The 24,176-nt window shown below is 37.5% G+C and overlaps 2 protein-coding genes across 2 annotated transcripts in view; one reads left to right on the top strand and one right to left on the bottom strand.

The window, feature by feature from the left end:
- Positions 1–11,616, top strand: LOC137297089 (zinc finger MYND domain-containing protein 10-like). Its single transcript, XM_067829071.1, has 13 exons — positions 1–225; positions 729–837; positions 1,026–1,139; positions 1,265–1,398; positions 3,148–3,241; positions 4,012–4,100; positions 4,477–4,577; positions 4,829–4,911; positions 5,356–5,445; positions 6,586–6,711; positions 7,477–7,598; positions 8,674–8,799; positions 10,533–11,616. Exons 1-13 carry the CDS (start codon positions 128–130, stop codon positions 10,630–10,632), a joined length of 1,386 nt encoding a protein of 461 aa, XP_067685172.1. The 5' UTR covers positions 1–127; the 3' UTR covers positions 10,633–11,616.
- Positions 11,614–24,176, bottom strand: part of LOC137297087 (alpha-L-fucosidase-like) — a 17,379-nt gene continuing 4,816 nt past the window's right edge. Inside the window, exons 2-8 of the mRNA XM_067829068.1 lie at positions 21,321–21,427; positions 20,820–20,950; positions 19,292–19,425; positions 18,813–18,910; positions 18,075–18,207; positions 16,747–16,917; positions 11,614–16,135 (exon numbers count right to left, since the gene is read on the bottom strand). Coding sequence (XP_067685169.1) covers positions 15,880–16,135; positions 16,747–16,917; positions 18,075–18,207; positions 18,813–18,910; positions 19,292–19,425; positions 20,820–20,950; positions 21,321–21,427 — 1,030 coding nt within the window. The 3' untranslated portion in view covers positions 11,614–15,879. The remainder of the gene's footprint in view (positions 16,136–16,746; positions 16,918–18,074; positions 18,208–18,812; positions 18,911–19,291; positions 19,426–20,819; positions 20,951–21,320; positions 21,428–24,176) is intronic.

Raw genomic sequence — 24,176 nt, forward strand, 5'->3', positions numbered from 1 at the left:
ATCTATCGCCAGTCCTGCATACCGGAAGTGTTGGATTTAGGGACTGGCATGTGCGTTCTCGTCGATTCCTAACAGTTATAGTAAGTGGCCCAACACAAACAGAAATTATTTGGCAACAGAAGTGACAATGAGCGGAGAAACTACACAGGTTCTGCTTGCAGTTGAAGCTGAGGCATATGTTGAAGCTTTGGAACAATTCGATGTGAAAGATATCGGGAGCCCCAGGTCTGTATCCATGGAAATTGTGTAAACAACAACATTATATCTGTCAATGACTGTCATAGTCACCGAATGTTTCAGGTCCAAATATCAGTTCAGCTTGCTCATCCTCACGATGATGTAGACGTGGCTCAAAATAATAATTCTGTGAAAAGTTTTGAATGTTTGATAAAATCTCAACACATATTACCTTATTAGTGCACATTTAGATATATTGTGTTTGTCACTCGAACGCATCATAATACTAGATTTAAAATGATGTGTATACATGATATATATATATATTCGTATTTGATCATATGTAACTGAAGATTTACTTTCCTTGTCTTTTGGGTTCTTTTTTTTTAAATAAAAAAACAAAACTCGAGTAGGTTACCCCCAAATTTATCTTTAGGTTTGGCTCTTTGAATGAAAAAGGTGGCAAACACATTCTATAGTGGGTCTGTAAACATATCTTATTCAATGCTGTAAACATGACCTGACAGTTTACATGATTTTCCTTACTTCAGTTGGTCCCGGCAACATGAATATTTAGAGAAACTGAACATGCAAGCTGTCATCAGTGCCTCTTCTCATGAGGACGAGTTTGTCAAAGAGGCACTCATCACATTTGAAAAGGTACTGGCTATCCTCAGACTTTTCCTATAATAGGAAATAATAACTGTTGCTATTAAGTTTCATCTTTCATGTATAATTTCAATGATTCTTTGGTGCTGTGATTTCAGTGGGCTTTTAATTCTGAATTAAATTTGGATCCATAGATACATCTACCAAAAATATGTTGTTGTTTTTTCTCTTGTTTTCAGATTCCTGTTTTGATACAAGACCTGCTAGTAACTGAAATATGGAAACAGAAGATCTTCACAGAACTAATCAACTCTGGATTTGAACCTCGCACAACTTTCCCTCTATATATGGTGGTATGTTGATCCTATCACAAGGATCCTTGACATATGGAGGTGCTCTAAACTCTAATATTCCTTCTAAGTGAGTTGTTACTTCACTAATTTGTAAGATGTAATCAATATCTTATTCTGTTCCTCAGCTGTACCATGAAGCTACAGTGATCAACCTCCTGGAGACAGTTCTGTTCCACCGTGACACCTGTGAGGCTGCAGATGACACCATCTTGGATCTAGTTGACTACTGTTACAGGAAACTCACGCACCTGGTAGCTCGGTATGATTACTAATGATTCTTGTTCAAGAATGTATCATAATCATTTGTGGTACATCTTCAGGATATACTAGTAATACCAGTAGTTTGCATCCTTACAGATCACTTAGCTGAACCAACTGTCTATAAACAGAGGCCCTGTAATACCATAAGTCACGTCTATTTCCTTAAGTCAGTCTGTTTGTCTGACTCTGTCCTGTGTTGGATGGATAGAAAGTATGAAAATATTCTGCTGTAAAAGGCAGCAAAAACATCTGTGGACAAATTTGTGTAATATTTCTAACTTGTTGGATATTTTCTACAAATATTTTCCAAACTTTCTCTAAACCAATATGAAATCTGTTCTCATGGCAGTCTAGGTAAACATAGCCTCAGTGTATTTCGTTACACTCCTTCACTGAGTCTAACAAAACCTAGTAGAAAGTCGGATCAGGTAACCTTTGAGCGACCAATGACCGTCCAATCAAACGCGAGACGTTAAATAGATTTATCCAGTCGGACAACGACTACTATTTAGGGATCAGAGGGACTTTAAAAATATTCAGGTCACTGATTCTCTCCACAAACAAAAATCTGTATTAACACAGTTATTTGACCTACAGTATATATGCTTTGGGGTTTCTATTGATATGGTTACCACTAGCTAATATTTCTGCAAGATAACATCCTTGAATATTGCCAAAACACTCTTTACTCACCGTTGTCATGGTTGTACGTACGCCGTGTGTATCACCCGGAAGCGAGCGTAAGCTAAATGGCATTCATAATCGTTTAGGTATGAACCTTTTCGAGATAAAAAGTTCCAAAGGTATGTGCGAATGTGCACTTTCGCATTTTGGTAAGCTGTGTTCTGATTGGTCAATCTCAAAGTTTACCTGACGCGACCTCCCATAAGGTTTTGTTAGACTCAGTAGTGGAGTGTAACGAAAGGTACTGAGGATAAGTTTACTTAGACTGCTTCTCATGGTCTTGATGAATCTCGTAGTTAGTTATACACAGATTTAATTAATAGTCTGAGGGTATCAGACACATGTATACACACACATAGTTGAGCTGTACTTAGCAAATCAAAGAATTAACTTTCATGCATTAAGTTTGTCACTCATGCTAGTGTACATGAAATCAAATGTACATGAAAAGTACCATTATATTAAGGTAACTAAGCACAAACAATTTATTTGCTTGAATCATCATAACTAATAACTTCATTTACCAAAGCCTGACTTTTCTATCTATAAACATATCAAATGAGTGACTCCAGAGGTTGCGGTGTGTTGACAACACAGCAGTTTCCGGCTTCCTGTTCATGCCAGAATTAAGAACAAGATACTGTCCTTAGTATATCAATGTTATCATCATTCTACTACTGCTTATCTGTCAGATCTCACAACACACTAGCAACCACCACAACAACTCCGATCTGCAGATCTGTAACTCCAAAGCTTAGATGGTTTGGTAAAAAGATTCTTCTCCTTCAATACAGAAACATTGTGGAATGAACTGCCTATTGGCTTGAAAAAAAAAAAAAAGAAAATCTCTGTACTTTCAAAAAGATTTTAAAGACCTACATGTTTACCCACTCTTACAAAACGTCCTGATCTTGCCTCCTGTATTAAACTTAGTATACATCTCAAGACCTTTGTTTGTGCTATAAGCATTCTCCTAGTGAATGGAGTTTAGCGCATTGTAGTTTCACTTATTATATTTTATTATAATTAAATATTCAACCTTTCACCCTTGTTGCTATTGCAGAATGTCTAATGAGGATGAGGATGAGGATGAGGATGATGAGTTTGAGGTCAGCACTTCATCTGTGACCAGTTCCACATCAGCTACTTCAATGGAAGTAAGAAATGATTCCCATATTTTGAAATTTTTCCTTTTTGTCAAGTTCTGACCAGGTAATTCAAACTACAAAACTATTGCATTTATTTTCTCTTCATGTGCAGATACAAAAGAAAGGGGAAATTTCAGTATGGTTATGGTCTAAAATAGATCCCTGTGTATACAACAGATCCAAGAATCCATGTCAGTACATTTACACAACGCTATAACAAAGCTTATACTCCAAAGAGCCATTAGGTTAGAATACCTGATCCAACATGTGTGCAGGTTTATCAGCAGAACTGCTTGTGGGTTTCACTAATGAGGTAAATGTCTCACCTGCCGCATTTTGGGCTTTCTGTCTACATCAATCTGAGATACAACTGAAAAGATTGTTCTTTAAAAGGCTCCACTGCCGACTGTTGCTGTCAATTCTAAGACTCCACATTTGACTGCTGAATTGTATTCCTCGCTCATGCAAGGACACCTATAATCTTGGTTTCGATTCCCCAGGGTCTCTGAATTCTGATTCCAGCTTTGATAAGCATGATAACCAACCTGATAACATGCTTCACTTTACTTAGTGCTATCCTCCCACCCTGACCTGACACACTGTAACTGGCATACTTCAACTTTCCAGTGCTGCATGCAGCAATTATACATAGACAGACAGAATTATACAAGACAGACAGAAGTTAAAGACTACCCCTTTCTTTTATTCAACTATGGTTAGTCTATCAGAGCGTGACAAGTGTATGTCTGTAGTCCTGTAATATGGTGGAATATTTTCAGGAACTGGAGAAACAGGGCAGGAATCTTGACTTTGACATATGTATCAAGGCTGTCACTCTCATCCGGTACATCACTGACCATCTAGAAGGGTGAGTAGGGAGCTTGAGAATATTTCTGAAGCTGGGAGTTTGGATTCAGTCTTGATGATGACATTCCATGTTTTGAATGTTTTCGTTTCAACAGCTATAAAACACCTAGGCTCTATACCTATGTTCATCCTGATCTGCAAATTATTATTTTAGATGATAAAGATATCAGTACAAGCATTGAAACTTTCTTTTCTATGAACTTATAGCTCAGTCAGATACCCAAATTTGCATATCGCTGTTGAGTCCTGATGTAACGGTAGTTGAGAATACTGTAAAGTTTGCTTGCTCTATGACGTAGAAAATACCATGTCAGAAAAAGTATTTAAATGTGTCATTTTGTCATGTTTATGAAAAGTTGTCTCCCCTTGACCTGTAGGCTCCCTCTCAGTGTGATGACGCGCATCCTCAACACTCATGATGTTCCGAACCTGCTGGTACAGTTGGTGGAGATGCCACCATGGCTTCGGCGGAAAAATGGTTTGTATTTGGTTGATGTTCGGTTTGATGACGTTGGTTTAAACCTGTTTTCTTGTGAGCATTTTCTTGCAACAAAAAAATTGTGCCCTTGCTCATTGATAAGAAACTGAGTGGAAAGAGACAAATTATTCATGGTGTTAGAGATGGAAATGCTAAAATACAAGGAACAGTAGACAACATGTAAGTAGAGATCTGCACATGCATTATGGTAAAATTGTAGGCCTGTACTCAATGTTGTGTCCCTGTTCCAGGCAAAGTGTACAAATACATCGACAGTAAATGGGTGGAGGTGTCTCATGAAGATTCCTTCAAACTCACCAAGATAGAAGGGCAGGTAAGTCATCCCCTGGCTCATCCCCTCGTCACCAAGATGTACATTTGTCAATATTTTCGTTACATTAGTGCATCAACCACCACTGACCACCTCTAATATGATATCTCACCAGTCATGTGACACATGTCATCGGTTCCCAATTGCGCAGATTGATGCTCATGCTGTTTATCACTGGATTGTGTGGTCCATACTCGATTATTTAGAGACCACTGCCATATGGCTGGAATATTGCTAAGTGTGGCTTAAAACTGAACTCCCTCCCTCACTCACACAATCATTGGATTGTCTTGTTCAGACATAATTATTTACAGAAAGCTGGAAAACTGCTGATTGCAGTGTTAAACAAAAAACATTTGTCTGAGTGTTCACCAGTATATGAAGCTGGTGATTATTTCTGAGGGAGACTGTATGTATCGGTACTGATGCTAGGCATGTTTTGTGCAGGTGTGGATCGCTCTGTACCACCTGCTAATGGGAGGAGATTGTCAAAAGAAGTATGACATTGACACCTACAGGAAGAATACCATCCTCAAGGTAATAACACTATTTGAACATGAGCATCTTTAGGAATATGCGCAGTAGCTTTCAAACATGTGATGTACGTCATCAGAAGCAGTGAAAATAGGGGTCAGATAATGTTTAGTGTGAACAGATTGAAATTGTTGGCCTCAAGAAATGCACTTTCTCTGTATGCAAATTTTTAGGGGCAATCATTCACATTTTACATGCTTTTTCATTAAAATCATCATCACACCCTAGCCTTAAATTGTGAAATTATGAACGATCCTAAAGAGAAGCATAACACATTTCATTGTGTTTACATTTGTTTACTTCAGGGTATTATTATAAGTTTCTTTATATTGCACTACAAATGTATTTATGGGAGATATCCAATAAATATAATCAAGTTCTGAATCATCAGATGGTGTAATTACATGGTAGAGATCATGTTTCTGTCATAAGGAGTAACATCAGGTGATTGAATGTCTGTCAACACTGACAGAGTGTGTTTCAAATACACTACCTGTGAGCGCAAGCTTGGGTCACACCTACATAACCCGTCAGTGTCATACTGATCCATAACGATGAAGGAACACTCTGCCCTAAAACTGATGTTCCAGTAAAGGGATACAAATACATGTATCTAATTTTCCAAATTAATTGTCTATAGATTAGGTGCCAAATCTGAGGGTACCCATTGTTACTTGGGACCTTACCTTAATTGTCCTGTTACAGTTTCTCGGTACAGTTTTAGGAATTTTTAACCCGTGGCTTAATCATTTTGGCAACACCGTTGAATGATTAGATTATGATAGTGATGGTTTCAGCTTGTTACAATAGAGGCAAATATTAGAGATGTGCATAAATTCATGTTGTCTCCAGACGTGAAGCTGACACATGTTCATATGACTTATGTGCTTGTCCACAGCGGCATTAAGGGATGATGGTGTAGCCTAGTGGTTAAAGTGTTCACTTGTAACACTGGAGACACAGATTCCTTACATGAGTACAAAAACTACAATGTCTAAAGCCCATTCCTGGTATGTCCTGCTGTAATATTGCTGGAATCTTTCCCTAAAAGTGATGTAACAGCATACTCACTTGCTGAAGAAGATATTGTCAAACAATGATGCATCTGTTTGGTGTTGAGATTAGTGAGTGTTTCTGATACAGCTGCGATCTCACCTGACTGAGATTTTGCTGGACCAGCTGCCAGTACTGGGCGAGATGCAGAGATACCTGGAACAGCTATCCATGATGGAACCGCCGGCCCCACAGAAGAGCTTCGTCCTAGAACAGGTGAACTTGTCACCTTTTTACATGTTTCTTAGACATTTGTTGTAGGAAGATGAGAAAACAGTATTGTGTACTGGACCATAGTGGTTGTGTGCAAGGACTTTGGTGCAGTTATTTCAATTCATTCACACAGAATTGTACTTTTTGTCATTCGCATTTAAGCTAAAATATAGTAGCAAGCGGCACACTTTGTGATATAGAGGTAGTTTACAGTACCATTAGACACTATAAAAGAACCCTGACTGAATCATAGTCAGACAATATGTTGCAGAATTTGAAATATCTGAAAATTTGATATATAATGCTTCATTTGCAGATGCTTTGGAATTGAACTATACTAATCATCAAAAGTTTAAATGTGTAAATGTAACCACTTACTTCAATCAACTGTTCTAAACCAGATTTTGCAAAATATTCCATACTGTTTACAGGTACTTTTTACACATGAACTGATGTATTGTAAAACAAATTTGTAACACTGATAAGATTAATGTCAGGAGTTCAGTAAATGATGGCACTTTGTGAAAATTGGCAAAGTCTTAACAAACCTTGAACTTAAGACAGTTGTTCACATGCACAATACATATATTACATATAGTGAGTGTTGTAAGTAAGTCTAAACTTTGGCAAGTAGTATATTTATTAGTTCTTTTACCTAATAACATGACATTTGTCAAACTGAGAAAGAAGATGCCAATATTTCACATATATCTGTACATATTCTTGTGTTCTCACACAGTATGTGACTTGTCATCCTTCTGTAAACAGGTCCCTGAGATTCGAGAAAGCATCTTGAAGCAGTGGGAGGGGAAGTGGAAACAGCTGGCTAAGAAACAGTCAAAGACCCACTTCAACCCTTCTGCGGAGGCGATCAGAGCACAGGCCCAAAGGTTGGTTGACATGTCTTTCCTGACCTTGTCATAGATAGTATGCGAGTGTGTTGTGGGATGAGCATTCGCGAGCTAAATACATAGTGTTTATTCCAATGCAGGATACGAACCATCCCAAAACACACAATTATGATAATCTACTTGTCATTCAAAGTCATTTTTAATTTATAATTTAAAAAAATGTGATTTCATTTGCCACGGATCATGAAACTAAAGTTGGTTGGATGTGCCAGCATATCTATGACATCACAAATATGTGCGTAGTAGTAGGTGATGTCATAAGCTCAGTGATGCAATTTTCTACTGATCACTCATTTCACTGTATTACATCATCTAGTTCCCAATCATGTTAAAGTGTGTATTGTTGCCAACAAATCTTAGCTTACGTTTGAAAAATAACAAAAAAAAAACCCACATGGAACATCAGTAATTTCAACCTTTTAACCTTTTGAACAACAAATACACTTTAATGTTCGCGTGACATTGTGCACCTGGATTCCTATGCTGTCCTATTGCTAACGCTGACAGTCAGTCGGGGATTTGATGTTGATGTGTTCAGAAGCCTATGAATTTCTGTCGTTGCTTTCTAATCTGCCCCATCTATCATAACCAGGCATGAATTTTCTGGAATCAAAGCACTGACAGTACCGTAATCACGGCCGTCAATCTGGGATGATCGCCAACCCTTGATGTCGTGTTTGTTTACATTCTGAAAGTAGTCCCTGAAATTTGCATACAGCCTCTCTAACTTGCATCGATATCCATATATGACCCTGGTGGAGACTGAAAATATCCGTTGATTTTATCCATTGTATAATAAACTTTCGTATTATGAGTTGTTCACTGGTCACGAGGGGGCAATGGGTTGATGTACGCTGTTACCTTAGCCCGAAGTACTGTAAATTTAATTAACAATATGCTGGGAGTATATGCAATAGTGGTGACCATTTTCTGTCAAACTACAATATTTTATTGTTCTTATTGGCAATAAACTTTTTGGTCACAAAATATTTTTAGAAATGTGTAAAAGTGAAAACTTAATTATACTTTCTTGATAAATATTAATTTGGTTCAGATGGGCAGAGACGTACAACATGGATGTGTTGGAGGGTCTGCTGACTGAACCCCCCAAATGTGCTGCCTGTGGACAGCCAGCCACAAAACGCTGTTCACGATGTCACAACGAATGGTACTGCCGCAGGTGAGGCAAGACTACTTAGTCAAGAATTATATAACCCATCATGTGGCTGCTGAGATACTGTGACTTTGCTTTTGCCTTTTCTGGCTTTTTCACATTTACCAGTATGTATCTGGTTGTTGCCGACATAATTGTTTTGTTTTGTATCATTTTCATTTAGGGAAGCAAGTGAACATTCAGTTTTTTGACGTATTGCACTGCAAAAATGGTATGCATTAATGTTCTCAGAAAATAATGTTAGGACGGACGTGATTGCTCCACTTCCTCTGCATGTATCTTGTCAGGATATAGCCAGAATCACCCTCTTGTCTCAAACTATATGGAATATATATGTTTAGAAGTTAGGAAAGTACTAGATCAACTGGCATGAATTAACTATTTGGAGTTTGTAAAGGGCTATCAGTTTGATGAAGGTTAACAGATGATTTTTGAAAACTTGGTAAACAAGGATGAATTTCTTCATTATATTATTGCCTATCCAAAAAGAGTGTTTCAACATAATTATTTGTATTCATCTGTTAGTATGTCCATGCTTTGGGGTTTTGACTTACTTGTAAATACCTCTTTATCACTTTAGGTTTTCAACCCATAACAATCTCACAATGCGGTGCCCCACTTAGGGTCACTTGGTTATTTTGTAACCATTTATTACATGCCTTTGTGTTCCATTCTGATGTGGGCGGAGCTCCCCATCATGGTCTTATTGCTATCCTTTACGAGTGTTCCATTCTGATGTGGCTGTAGCTCCCCATCATAATCAGTCTAAATAAACGTAGTCCCAGTGTATTTCGCTACACTCCACCACCGAGTCTAACAAAACCTTATGGGAGGTCGCGTCAGGTAACCTTTGAGATTGACCAATCAGAACACAGCTTACCAAATCACAAAAGTGGACATTCGCACATACTTTTGAACCTTTTATCTTGAAAAGGTTCATACCCGAACATTTCCGAATACTATATAGCGTACGCACGCTTCCAGGTGATGCAATAGGTGTACGTACAACCATGACAACGGTGAGTAAACAGTCAGTGAAAATGGTGTTTTGGGCAATATTCAAGGATGTCATCTTGTGGAAATATTAGCTAATGGTAACCAAGTCAACCATGTCAACAGAAATACTGCAGGTCAAATAATTGTGTTATATGCGGATGTTTGTTTGTGGAGAGATCTGTGTCCATGACCTGAATATTTTGAAAGTCCCTCCAATCCCTAAATAGTAGCCGTTGTCTGATTGGTTAAATCTATTTAGCGATCTCGCATTTGATTGGACAGTCACTGGTGGCTCAAAGGTTACCTGATGCGACCTTCTACTAGGTTTCGTTAGACTCAGTGATGGAGTGTAACGAAATACACTGAGACTATGTTTACCTAGACTGCCATCATGGTCTTATTGCTATCCTTTACGAGTGTTTCATTCTGGTGTGGGTGGAGCACCTCATTCACTTTATGTTCAGTTCACTAATTACACGTCATGTTAGAGTGACCTCCCTTCTAGTCGTCTGCTCCACGTGAAACCACATGTTCAACATTGCCCATACTCCGGGTTTGTATGGCTATAAGTATGCATAGTTTTTTCACCGCTATTCATAGTGATTTATCATAACATTGTCAGCAAGAATGACGATTTATAAATGTGTACAGATCTTCATGTCATCTTTGAGAGGACAATATACACAAATTATATAGCATTTACCAAAATTGACTCCTTACTGTGACATTTGTCATTCCTGCAGAGAGTGCCAGGTAAACCAGTGGAAGAAACACAAACCGGCCTGTGACCTGTTGTTCAACTCACTACAGAAGATGGAGGCAGATGTCAAAGCCGCATCATGACCTTCAAATCTTGACCTTCAAGTTTGACATTTAGGATCTGGACACAGTTTTGTTCAATGGTACCCTGAGATACTGGCACATGGTTTGAAGACCACAAGACAGAAATTCTGCAAACATCCTCCTGTGAGGTCTTTGGGACAGATGTCAAAACAAGCCAAATTTGGACTGTTAAGAACAGTTTCATGTTTCACTCACTAAGGATGGCATGAATTTGACAGTGCAGGGTCAAATTACTCCACGATCTTTATAAAAGTATAATCTATGCAAGATCATTTTATTGAATATTGTTAAAACTAAGATGTGCAATATATCATGTGTGTTGGTAAACATCAGATCTCTCTCTTTCATGTTAATCATTTGACTCATGGGGTGGCAGGGTGGTTAAAGGGTTTGCTTGTCATGCCTCAGACCTGGTTCAATTTCCCACATGGGTACAATGTGTGAAATCCATCTTTGTGTCCCTCGCCATGATATTGCTGAAATAATGCTAGAAACAGCATAAAAGTAAACTCGCTCATTGACTTGACTCATGGACTACATCCAGTGTTTACAATACTTTAATTTGCCTGTTTACCATCACGACTGCTGCCACCTGCCTGCTTTAAAATCTACAGGTCATGAGTGAAATCTGTAAGCCCATATTGTTTGCAGTCATGGTGCATAGAGACTTTTTTATTTGTTAAGGACAGGTGTTGACATTCCTATGTGCAAAAAATATATGTGGTGAAACAGGTCTAAGACAGTGTGAAGACACTGTTTGTATATACAAGCCAGTGGGCTGAAAGCTTTCACTCTTCATGCCAAAGCCCAGGATTCATCAAAAACATGCGTACTATGTACACAGTCCATTTTTAGTGTCCCCTACCATGATGTTGCTGCAAAATAAGTTACATAATATCTAATTCACATGTACATCCCATTGTCATAACTGTTTCAGTATTAACTATTTTTTTACTGATGGTTGTAAATAAACACAAAATGTGATACAGAGTTGCCTTTTTATTGCATATACATGTTGTGTCAAGACAACATCAACATTTTATTTCAAACATACATGTTATGTTTTCATGTAAACACACACTTATCAAAACATATATAATTGCACATCTACAAAAGTTTTAAAAAAACATTAAGAGTCATTTGAAAAATATTGAACATTGTCAAGAACATATTGGCATGACACATCTGAAAACATGCAAAACAAACTGTCTGAATTTTGTACAAAAGTAAAATGTGGTGCATCTAACAAGGATGATTTGCATGACTATTTAAAAGACAAAATGTTGATCTCTTGACAAAAGTGTATACAAAAGAAACATATGTACAAAGCATGTTTGTAAAGATCTATGAGTTTATGGTGTTAGTTGACAATATTCCAGAATATCCTGGAAGAAAAGAATATAAGAAACCACTCGTCTGGATAACGACGAGGTTAGTTTAATTTGGCACTAAGAATTCGCATGACGCCATTGCAGGGTGTTCTGTCTCTGGAGAGTCACTAAAATTAAATGCATACTGTGCTATGACAGAAAATTAAACATTAACAGCTTTGATTGGTGCGATTTCAGTGAGCAAATCGCAATTATACACTTGACAAATGAGATCAATTTCACAATGAAAGAGGAAATATATAATATTCTGTGTAGGTAAAGAACTTTATGTAAAATATGAAATCATTCATTGACGTAAATGCAATAATGAATCACAATGAGTATATTGCATAATAAACTTTTATTTTGCATATGTAGATCAAAATATATAGAGAATTTGTTATGCAAATACAATAAACTTTAATTATGGCATACTTTAATATATTGGAATGCATATGAAACGAGTTGATGCAACAGTGACTACTGCCGTCGAATTTTGAACAGTCAGCAGTGCCAATCCGTCGTATCATGTTTGAATGGTTCTGTGCTAAATCAGTCAAATTTCAGACCATGTTAACACACTGTGAGAGTTCATTAATTAAGGGGTTGGCTTGAATTGAATTAGACTGCATGTTTTCTTAAATAGTTAAAAGGTTCTCAGATGAGGAAGCACATGTTCGCAATGAATTATGATCTTTTTGTTTTATCAGTTAATCATGAAACTGTCTAAAGTATCTCTTCATGTTGTCATGTCTGAAGCGATAAATAACACAAATAACTGACTCTTCGCATAGAAATACATGTCAGTATGGCAAAATGCATTCTTCCTGCTAAGACCAAGGTCATGTACATCACAAGTGTGTGATGATTCATCAATATACGTCAAGGCATTGATGCAAGTGCCTTGGATACAGTGAAACTTGAAATGCGCAACAATAGATCAATGATTTACTTTGAATATTGGTGAATGTTTCAAGCAGAATTCTTGTGTTGGAGGTTGTAAATGAATGAATATACATTTATAAGTATAATGACACAAAATGCAACTAATTATACTACGTGTGTGTGTGTGTGTGTGTGCGTGTGCGTGTGCGTGTGCACGCGCGCGCACACACGCGTGTTTGTACATTGCAATTTCTGATGGACACAAAACCAAAGCATGTTCACAGAGGATGGAAAAATGTTACCTTGATAATATAAATGGAAATAAAACAGTCATATATATAAACATTTTTTTAATGAATGAACTTGTTATTTCATTTTCAAATTAGAAAACCATTAGTGGAATTTGACAAAATACTTTTAGAGTGGGGCATCCACGAGAGCCGAAACATCTTGATGCTATGTTGAAGCTGAACAGCACATTGAAAATGTGTCAATGAAATAATGTTTCATTTTCATTGAGTTTTACGCTGCACTCAGCAATCAAGTCTGGACCAGACAATCCAGTTATCAACAGCATGAACATCGATCTGCGCATTTGGAAACCAAGTCAGCGAGTCTGTCCACCTGATCCCATTAGTAGCTTCTTACGACAAGCATAGGCGCCTTTCATTACCCCAGACGTTCAAAGTTCCATATGAGTAGGCAAAGGTAAGTACAAAGTACAAAAATAACGAGAGTCAACCCATCCAAATGCATCCATTTTTTTTTTTATGATCCAATGTTTTGATAACTAATTAATAGCTAAGATGGCAGTGCAAATCCCTCAATGCATTTTACTACTCTGAAGTCAGAAATTTGATAGATCAGTAGTTGATCGTAACAGTCCCTGCAGAAGATGAAGATACAAACACAAAATATATATATAATCAATACATGACATTTGTGAACACTGTCAGAAATCTGAATATAGTCAAGCATCACAGGAGAACCACTGAGCATCCCAGTCGCTGGACACAATAGCTGGACCCTATAACTGGACCAAATAACTGGACCCTCTACCAGCAGGCTCCTACTTCAACACTTTCAGCAGCCAGGAGATGATTCAGGATCCACTCCATCATTAAACAGACAATATGAGACTCGATATTCCTAAACCAGAACGCTTGTGGTACTGTGCTCCAGGGTTCATATATCAAGGATCTGCAGAAACAGTCAGATCAAACTGGCCACAGAAACCAATAGTTGATTCATGACATCCTTATTTGGATATAGTTTGGTCCTGACGAGATCAACAAAAGGCACTGAATTATGAAACTTTGTGACAATTTGCATCATCTATAGTAGAAGGTTAAACACTGACATGAGCCACAAGGGGTTTTGCATCAGCAAGGTGACAAAATAATTTAGGGATATCGGTATTTTTATTACTAACATTTCATCAGATTGTCGATGAATAAATAGATCATTATTCATAATTTCCAAATTTACACATATCCCTCACTATTTTTGTCCAGTATACACACACTGTAAACTGAATCAGTCTGTCCACATTCTTTTCAGTTTACAGATACACACTTTTCTGTTGGAATCAATTTCAGCTGATAATGGCACAATTATCTGACCTATTATAGTATGACCAAACTAGTCTTGGGTGTATGTCTATTTTTAATTAGCATATAGTAACACTACATCTGAAATATAATTGCTAGATGAACACATAAAGGTACATAACAAACCAAGACCATTATTTCTATCACTGTTTGTATACTCCATGTTGTCTCTATCATATGATCTGGGATGCTGTATACAGCCAAACGTGGATTCATCCTGCTCTACAAAAAATACAAGTTTTTTTCACATTCACTAATGTACACCAACCAACAAGAGTACAAGGTAGGTCAAGTTATCAACCCACTACTATAAGCTTAGAACAACACACTATACAGTGTTAAGGAGTGGTTTATGTACTTCAGGCCCTAAATGAAACAAAATATAGATTCACAAACATTCCAATCTCAAATATTGTTTCTGATTTCTTCCCAGTCCCTGTAGGTATGGATAATGAAGTGGGTTGGAAGATGTTGAAATATATACTCATAGAAACAAATAGGGGAACACGTGGAAGTACAGGTGTTCCTTTATTTATTCAAGAAATTCACTCACACTGCAATACATACCTTGTGAAGAAACCTGGAAAAGAATAAAAGAACACTTCTGCTTTCGTGTATACCCTTATTATTGTTTCTAAGAGTATATTCTGGACAAGTTTCAATTATAGTAATATATATGATTCATACATATTCGTTGTCACAGGATATTATTTTTTACTATATTCTGGTTGGTGGAATAAATAATGCACTGGATTTCAGTATGGTTCATGTTTTCTAAATTTTTATTGAATGGCATCAACAGAAAGCAAGTTTCAAAAAGTTTACAGCTAATACTACTGACTCCTCAAAGCCTAATATTTGATCTTACTGTTCAAAATGCTCAAGTCTTCCTACCATGAATGCAAACTTTTCAAAAATTGCTTATGGTGGTCCAATTAACTGAAATAATCGAAGATTGGTCGCAATGACACAATGACCAAACAATCTTGTATTCTCATAATCGAACACTTTGTAACATTTCTTTGCATTAACAATACTTTTCACGAGTTTGGTTTTGTCTGTTACATTTCATAAGCACTACAAACTCGTTCCAAGTCATGACTGAATTTATCTTAAAGGCTCTTTATGTTCCTATAAAGGTGAGAAATTTGCAAAAGAAAAAAAAGATATGCATGTTTTTGTGCATTAAGAAACAAAGACGTTAACCAGTTATTTTAGATGACTGATCAGTTGCAATGAACCAGTCATAAATCATGAGATTTTAACCAATTCTCAGCCCTAGTCAGGACAATATGTTAGATTTTGAGATAAGACTTGTATTCTGAGAAAAGTTAAATGAGACTGTTAAAATGGTATTAATATGTTCTGTTCCTTTCCTCTGTTTAGTTGGAGAGCCCAGTAAGTTTGAAAGACCATGCCCACAAGCAAGGGATCTTGTTGACAGGAATCGGGGGAATTTCAATGACTATTCCTCCCTTGACCCCTTCCTTCCAGTTGAAATTGCCTTGGTAACCCAACAAGGAGACGGTTGTTGCCGTGGTAGTGGAGGGGGCTCCCAGGGTCAAGGTGTCCCCCTCTGGCCAATCCATGATGATGGCGTATACGCTGGTCCCAGCCGAGTCTTTCTTGGATGTGTACCTGATGACAAATGTAGATCTAAAATTAATCTTCCTTCCATTCCTACATAACACTTGCAGTTTCTGTCTTCTTTGTGTAGATCAATGAGATATATGTATGTATGCTACAGCTATATGATGATGTCTGTGAATACAGGCAATCCAGTGATTCATGGTGACCACAACAGTCACCATCATCAAGGTACAAAGACACACATTCATCCAGGTCCCTGAGTGTGACCACCTAATCGTACAGAAGGTAGGTGAAGTGTTTCCGCGTGAGACCTAAGACCTGAGTTTGATTTCCTATAATGTTCACAATGTGTGAAGGTCATTTGTATTGCCCCCTTATGGCACGCACGCACGCACGCAAGCTTTCTCCACACTAACTGATGATAAATTTACTGACTCCCTACCATTAATCACAAAATCCTATCAGTGACACTATGACATGAAGGGAGATAAATTGTGTGCAAACAGTGTGTGAAGAAATTTCCACGTTTTCCAAGCGAGTGGGAAAGCTATGCCTAAAAGTTACTGGCCCACAAAATAATTTGCTAGCCCCAAGTTTGAATGTAGATAAAATACCATCTTTTATAAGTCCATAATCTGTGTGGAATAACAACTACTCACCATACTTTTGGGGTCATCGTGTCATTCTGGTATGTCCAGGGCCGTGTTGAGTAGATGGCCTCTCCGTTGACCTTCAACCACTGTCCCATTTGCTTTAGACGCTCCTGGAAAATGGGAACCAGGAGGCCATCTTTGGTGGGTCCGACATTCATCAGCATGTTGCCACCACAGCTGAGGAGAGAAACGATGACATTATCATCACATCAGAAAACTCCTGGAAAATGGGAACCAGGAGGCCATCTTTGGTGGGTCCGACATTCATCAGCATGTTGCCACCACAGCTGAGGAGAGAAATGATGACATTATCATCAGACACTCCTGGAAAATGGGAACCAGGAGGCCATCTTTGGTGGGTCCGACATTCATCAGCATGTTGCCACCACAGCTGAGGAGAGAAACTATGACATTATCATCACATTTGAAAGCACATATGGGCAATATGACACTGCAGAACTGGGGTATGTGAGAAAGTAGAAATGTAGTGGAAAAGAACCTTGACAGGTGAAAATATTGTGCAACTGATTATTGTTTGTTTCTTGTTAAACACTTCATTAGCAAATTTTCCAACTATATGATATTATCCTGAAAATAATCGATTCTGGACCAGACAATACAGTGACTGACATCATGTTGATCAGTCTATGAGTAGGGACATGATGACATGTACCAACCAAGTCAGCAAGTCTGACCACCATATCCTGGATCTTCATGGGTACTCCAATTGATAAGTATAACAAGCCATAACATTTCAACATTATCAGCCTGCATGAACATTCAATGAGCTCCCAAGATTTTAATGCATTACAACTGCAACACAAAAAAAACACATCATTCCCAAATTTCAGAGGAAAAGAAGTTAATACAACTAGACATGCATTTTGAGAAAATTTTAGAGACTGGTCAAAATATAAATATTCTTAAAAATGCAAAAAGGATTATATGTGTTGAGTCCCACTGCTCTCTACACACACATAACAAAGCCCACTACATACTGCACAAAAATGTTTAAGTAAGAATCATAAACGATTTATGACAGAGCTGTCATGGTGGACATATTGAATCAGATTCAAACTTCCTCAGCAAATTCAAAACACCTTTGATTTGTAGGACACCGGACACCTATACTACATTTCAGAGGGTAAAGTGAGTGAGTTTAGTTTTACGTGGCTTTCAGCAATATTCCAGCAATATCATGAAGGCTTTAACTACTAGGCTACACACCGCCCCAGTGGATCCAGCGGTTTCTGAGCAGGAAATGCCACTGCAGAGAGCTATGACATAATTTCACCTGGAACCCAGGTGAGCAAACAGTTTGTAGGAGGCAGTACCTGACAGTCTCCACAAAAGTTTCCAGCAGGTCGTCTATGGTCAGAAAATCTGTCAATTTAGCATTCCGCCTGTAGCCCCAAGAATAATGGTCAATTGTCATGGCGTTCTCCCATTTATGCTTCTGCAGGACACCTGGAACAGTCAACAAATATACTCATAAAAATGCATCAGGGAACACATGAGAGGACAAGTGTTCCTTTATTTATCTATTTCCAGGATTCCAATGTAATACATTTCATGAAGAAACCTGGTAAAGGATAAAGGAACACTGGTACTTTCAGGTGTTCCCTTATTTGTTTCTATGAGTATGTATTTTACATATACTTTACTGGGTCACAATCCTATCACAGGAACAGTGAGAAAACTCTGAACATGCTGACTTAATATTTTGTTCTTCCCACCAAATTGCAAACTAACATGTTGACACCCTGAATACACATGAATACATATATTACATATGTTGAGAATCAACCGATATATATGCTGCACATGCCAGTACTTTCAGTACGTTTGCTGATTTTGCATCGGTGTCTACACCTTATTGTTTTACGTATTACACAAGAAATATTTAATGGTTTTGTTGCTATATGTATTTTAAACAACTGACTTTTAAAAGGTTTTTGCATTTGCGGATTTACACAGTACGTAAGCCATATTCTATTTGTGTACCTCCATTTACACTCAACTCAATTCTCAGGTAAACACACATGCCCTATGAGGAGGGTGTTCTCACCTACCTGGATTGTACCTGTCATCACACGTGTAGAAGTCTCCGTGGTGACAGTCTGTACCACTGCCCCAACGGTCATTGGTCACTACCGTGTCCTTTACCGGGCTAGAAAATAGAAACGAGAATGTAATGAACAGATAACCAGCAAAACATGTTCAAAATATTCCAACATTATCATTAAACATTTTCCACAAAGTTCAAATTTCACATAAGTATCAGCCTGTTCAAGAGTTGGACATCCTGCCCTGGTAGTGAGAATCAAGCCACATCAGATTTACACTCTTGTTCATGAGCCAACCTAAGATCATAACAGGGCAACAACACATGAATAGTCAGCAGATCCTGCTCCTGCCATGGGATGGTATTCAGTGTTGTGAGTCCATAAATATTTTGCATTCACATAGGGTAAAATGAGAACAGAAATATGACACACTGCATAATCAAGGATATGTTGCTGACTTCAGATCTCAATAAACTCTGTCTTACCTGTCATTGTACAGCCAGGCGATAAACTCTTGGGCCTTCCAGTATTCTGCTGAGCCACCACCACTGGCATCAGACCACACGATCTCTGGTTCGTAATTGTTGACCAGCTCATACAGCTCAGGGAGAGATCTGTTCTGTTAAGAAAATAATATACATCAGTGCATGAAAAATGTGAAAATAGCCGGCACGAATGTAATGATTTGTCTTTACTGTAATGGAATCCAAAAATTCTGGATTTTTGGTTTTTGTACTGTCATTTTAAAAACATATTTACAGCTTTATTAAACTGTCTAGAAATCGAATCGTTTTGTCCAAATCTGTGCATTCCTAGATGGCCACCACTTTCTCAGAAGATTGGTTGGAATTGCCTTGAATCTCATCTACTTAGATCTACAAGTCAGCAAGAAATCAGTACCTGGGTTCCTTTTTCAGTTATTTCATATCAAAAGTATTTGTCCTGTTGTTCTGTAACTGCATACATTATGTAAACATATCATTCTCATTAATGACGAGTTGTTATATATTGTAGGTATAAAATTCCCACTAGGTTTACTCAAATACAACAGGTAGAATATGTTATAAATGCAAAAACTGATCTGACACTTAAACAACTACTGGGAAGTTGGTCTTTCACATGCTCTGGTGTGTTGTGTTTGGGCGTTGGACTCAAACATGGTGATGGGTGTGTTTCAGCACCCTTGTTTTTAGCTGTTTTGGGCACTGTTTCATTTCACTCAAACTGAACAAATATTGAATCAGTTACATCGCTGCAATTTCTAACATGTCATTCAATTTGCCCATTAATTACACAAAAAGTTGCATATACCTAAGAGTATAAATGACCTCACCATGTTTCAGTATATATGTGTCCATCAAATTTTAGGGCGTTCCCATACTTTTTGTTTGTAGTATATATGAAGACAGCAGCTGGAGATGTTGAGTAAGTTGAAACCATGTCAAATGAAACAATGAACAGGCATGTGTTCTTGAAAACGAAAGCATGAACATCCCTGGTGATTTGCCAAACCTGCAGTAATTCTTGACATGTTTGTGAGAATCACTTGCCATTTGCTATTCATGTGTTGTGTTAATTTGTTTCATTTATTTCAGATAATTTGTATGATGACAATTATGTTCATTTAAAATAACTAGATTGCAAAGTTTAGTTTGACTCTTCATGTCAGTTTTCTACACTATGATCATATCTTATATACCGAATTAAAGAGGACCCAACCCAAGGCCTTGTACTGCAATACTTTTCGTACTGTGGTGACGGTGAACCGTTTCACTCCTAATTTGTGCTAGAAATCAGTGCTTCAAGTCAGCTTGTGTGAACTGTAAAACAATGCCTTTGAAAAATTCATGTGAGATTTTGCTTTGACTGGTGATTTGGGGGATTTTTTTCTTCTTACCTTTAGGTTTTCTGGGGACAAAAATTCGTAAACAAGAAAAACTTGGTCTGGCCTTAGGACGTTACATACTAAGAGGCAGGCTAAACTTCATCTATACATGTTACTGCACCACTTACAAACACAAAACTCTGTGTGGTGAAGTTGTTGGCTTTGTCCTGCAGAAACAGGGGATTGAACCACTCAAACAGGGTGTGATACACGCCAAACTTCATGCTTGTCTTGTTCTTGATTGCTCTTGCCAGCTCACCTGTGACACAATCAGTATGGAAGTTGGTTTAACATTGCTGTGATCAGGTACCGTGAAATACAACCGTCCTCATGTTGTAACTATATCAGGGAAAAAGCTCAGTGTACTACAGTATTTGTGTGGGTAGAATTAACTGTAACTAATCATTTTTTTCACAAACATGCATGTGAGTGAGTGAAAGACTGAATATGGTTAATGCCTCCTTTAGCAATATTCAACCAACATCATGGCAGCGGGACACCACAAATGGGCCTCTCACAGTGTACCCATCGAATCGAACCCAGGTCTTCCACATGACAAGCGAACACTTTTACCACTTGGATATACCACTGCTCTCTTTCTCTATATATTTTATGAAATAATTTCTTACCAACGAGGTCTCGGTTTGGGCCTACAGCCTGAGAGTTCCAGTTGAAGGATGTCTTGCAGGGCCAGTTGCAGAACCCCTCATGGTGCTTGCTCACAAACACGACATACCTGAAATCGTTCAGAAGTAATCATGACACTTCATCCATTTATACTGTTATTTGGTTGAAGATGGATGTGTCTTTGCTAGAACACCTTTTTTTAAGAACCTACTTTGAGACATTTTCACATTAGTAATTAAGTTTGATATCTTATTGCATCAGGGGAATGGCATGGACATTGACAGAATGTTGACTGACCCTGTCAGACACCCCTGAAAAACAGAAAGTTTTGTCAACACCTCTCCAGTTTTGTCAAACACTATGATCAACAAGAAAGAAAGACATTTTAGAACTATAACACTCAAGCATCACAAGCATCAACAGTGGATCAGATCAGATTGGCGATATGTCATATTTTTCACACACCTCAAATACACCTAACATTTTTTTTCAGTAATGAAACTATCACTATTACTTGCAAACACCTTTCACCTGCAGGTATATTCCCTTCATAAACATTAAAGGTGTATGTCAAAGACGTTTTTAGTGCAATAAGTGAAAACACTCAAACAAGGCACTGTAGTATTTAAATGGCGGATCAGATCAGATCAGCGATGTGTCATACTTTTCACACAGCTAAAATACACCATAACAGTTTTTTTAGATGATGAAACTATCACTACTACTTGCAAACACATTTCACCTGATAGTATATTCCCCTATAAGAATGAAAGGTGTATGTGAAAGATTATTTTGAAGCAAAAACTAAAACTATCACCATTACTCACACACCCTTTTCAACTAAAGGCATATTTCCTTTCTGAAAATGAAATTTAGTCTTTCTTCACTGTGAACTGAGATTTGAAGCCAGTGAGCTATAAAATGCCAACTTGAAACTTTACTGCAAATCTGCTGTACCAATACGGACATAAATAACAACAATTTGACTTAAAATGAAGTGACAGAATAGGTAATATCTTCTACATGTATGTTTTCAGTTATCACAACACTCAGCAAGTGTAATCAGCTATTGCGAGTGACTGATCCAACAAACTGACTGAAGTACTGTTAACTCATTAAGCCTGAGAGCCACTTCACTGTTCAACACCTGGAACCCTCTGCTGATTGCCTGGCTAGCTATGGCGAGATTAATTAGGGCTATTCACGGCTGATATCCCTGGCAGGTTTCGGAGATTACAGGAAACTGTCTTGTCATACTGATTGTTTAATTGTTTAATTGCATTGTAAAGATATATGTTGACAGAAAGCAGGAGTGAATACATGTCACAGATGTAATGTTTTACGTAATTTTTTGTAGTATCTTTGTAGACTTTTAGTGGCGGGTACATATGCATTTGCTTAACACATGTTTGTATTCTTTGTATGTAAGGCATACTTAAACAAATTGTCCCTCTCAGGGACAATTGTTCAAAACATCTATGTCAATGGTAGTAAAGAAGAATTTACGCCCATGCTTAATAATCTTCTACGAAAGAATGATACATTGCTAGTGTATACTGAATATTTTAAGGAAAGTACTAATAAGCTAGTCTGTGACTTACATGGAGCAGATTCACAGTTTGTCACTTTGGTTCATCTAGTTTTAACGCAGAAAATATACGTTATCATACGAACATACATGTATACATATTGTATAATACTATTCCTTGCATATATATGAGACAAAGAGTCTTAGGATGGGGTGTCATCAAAGTTCCCAAAAGGAATGTTTTGTATCTCAACTGTTGCTGATTTGTTATCTATAACCAATCGTATCATGAGATACCTGTCACAGAGGAAATGACAGTTGATGGGGCGTGGGCTTAATTTCTGAAGAGCACATTTGGTCACTTGACAGCTTGGATACAGATTGGTTATTGGCTAGATCGTTGACCAATCAATATGCTTGATTTCAGCTTTATCAACTCTAGCTATCATGCAAAAGTTTGTGCATCGTGAACATACATAATCGCAAGGATGCCTGAAATGTACACACAGGACTAAAAAGCTCTTTGGCAAGTTTATTTATCCTTAAAGCGCTCAAAGGGCTACAGTCTGATTATTCTTACCCCTGACAACCCAATCCAACCCTTGAGTAGAGATATTATTTATTTTCATAAAACATAATGGCTTGCTAAACATTTCAATATTATTTGCACATTGTTACGAATGAATATCATAATTCAAGTACATGTATTGTAGAATTCCAAAAGTGGCACGATACTGATGTATTAAAATGTATACACTTGCAGTTGAATCTCCCCAAGTATTTATGAAGATGGACATGCCTATATTTGTTTTGAATGCAAACAATATTCAGAAGATTGATAATGGGCGTGACTCCACAGAACAGGTTGTCCAATGATATAACAATGATATAGTTTGTTTTACACTTGTAACGTGACAAAAGTTTAACTGGACATGCATTCTGCCAGACGCTGTTATTTCGAGGTTGAAAGAGGTGTTCAAAATATCTCATTGGTGTTGTGTGATTGAATGATTATACGCATCAATTCCGTAAGTGATATATTATCCTCTTTTTATGGACAATGGATCTGATACACGTGATCATTACACTGGATAAGATAATAACAGAGATCAAATACAAACGTTTCCTACACAATGCTTATGTAAATTGCATTGAAAAATCACATCTCAAATCAACATGAAACTTTCAACAGCTTGAACAAAATACTCCAGTTACCCTTGTATGGTGTATGTGTAATATATATGTATATATATATATGATGAGTTAATGCAAGAGTTATCACTTCATATTCGATTATGCATTATTATCAACTTTAGAATAATGAAAATTC

Source organism: Haliotis asinina, chromosome 9 (assembly GCF_037392515.1).
Source record: "Haliotis asinina isolate JCU_RB_2024 chromosome 9, JCU_Hal_asi_v2, whole genome shotgun sequence".
Taxonomy (NCBI): domain Eukaryota; kingdom Metazoa; phylum Mollusca; class Gastropoda; order Lepetellida; family Haliotidae; genus Haliotis; species Haliotis asinina.

What these genes read in the sequence shown, in the direction of transcription:
- LOC137297089 (XM_067829071.1), top strand. Translation starts at nt 128, where the DNA reads ATGAGCGGAGAAACTACACAGGTTCTGCTTGCAGTTGAAGCTGAGGCA. An exon ending in TCACCAAGATAGAAGGGCAG is followed by an intron (nt 4,912 to 5,355) that starts GTAAGTCATCCC and finishes TGTTTTGTGCAG; the next exon opens with GTGTGGATCGCTCTGTACCA. An exon ending in GGAAGAATACCATCCTCAAG is followed by an intron (nt 5,446 to 6,585) that starts GTAATAACACTA and finishes TTTCTGATACAG; the next exon opens with CTGCGATCTCACCTGACTGA.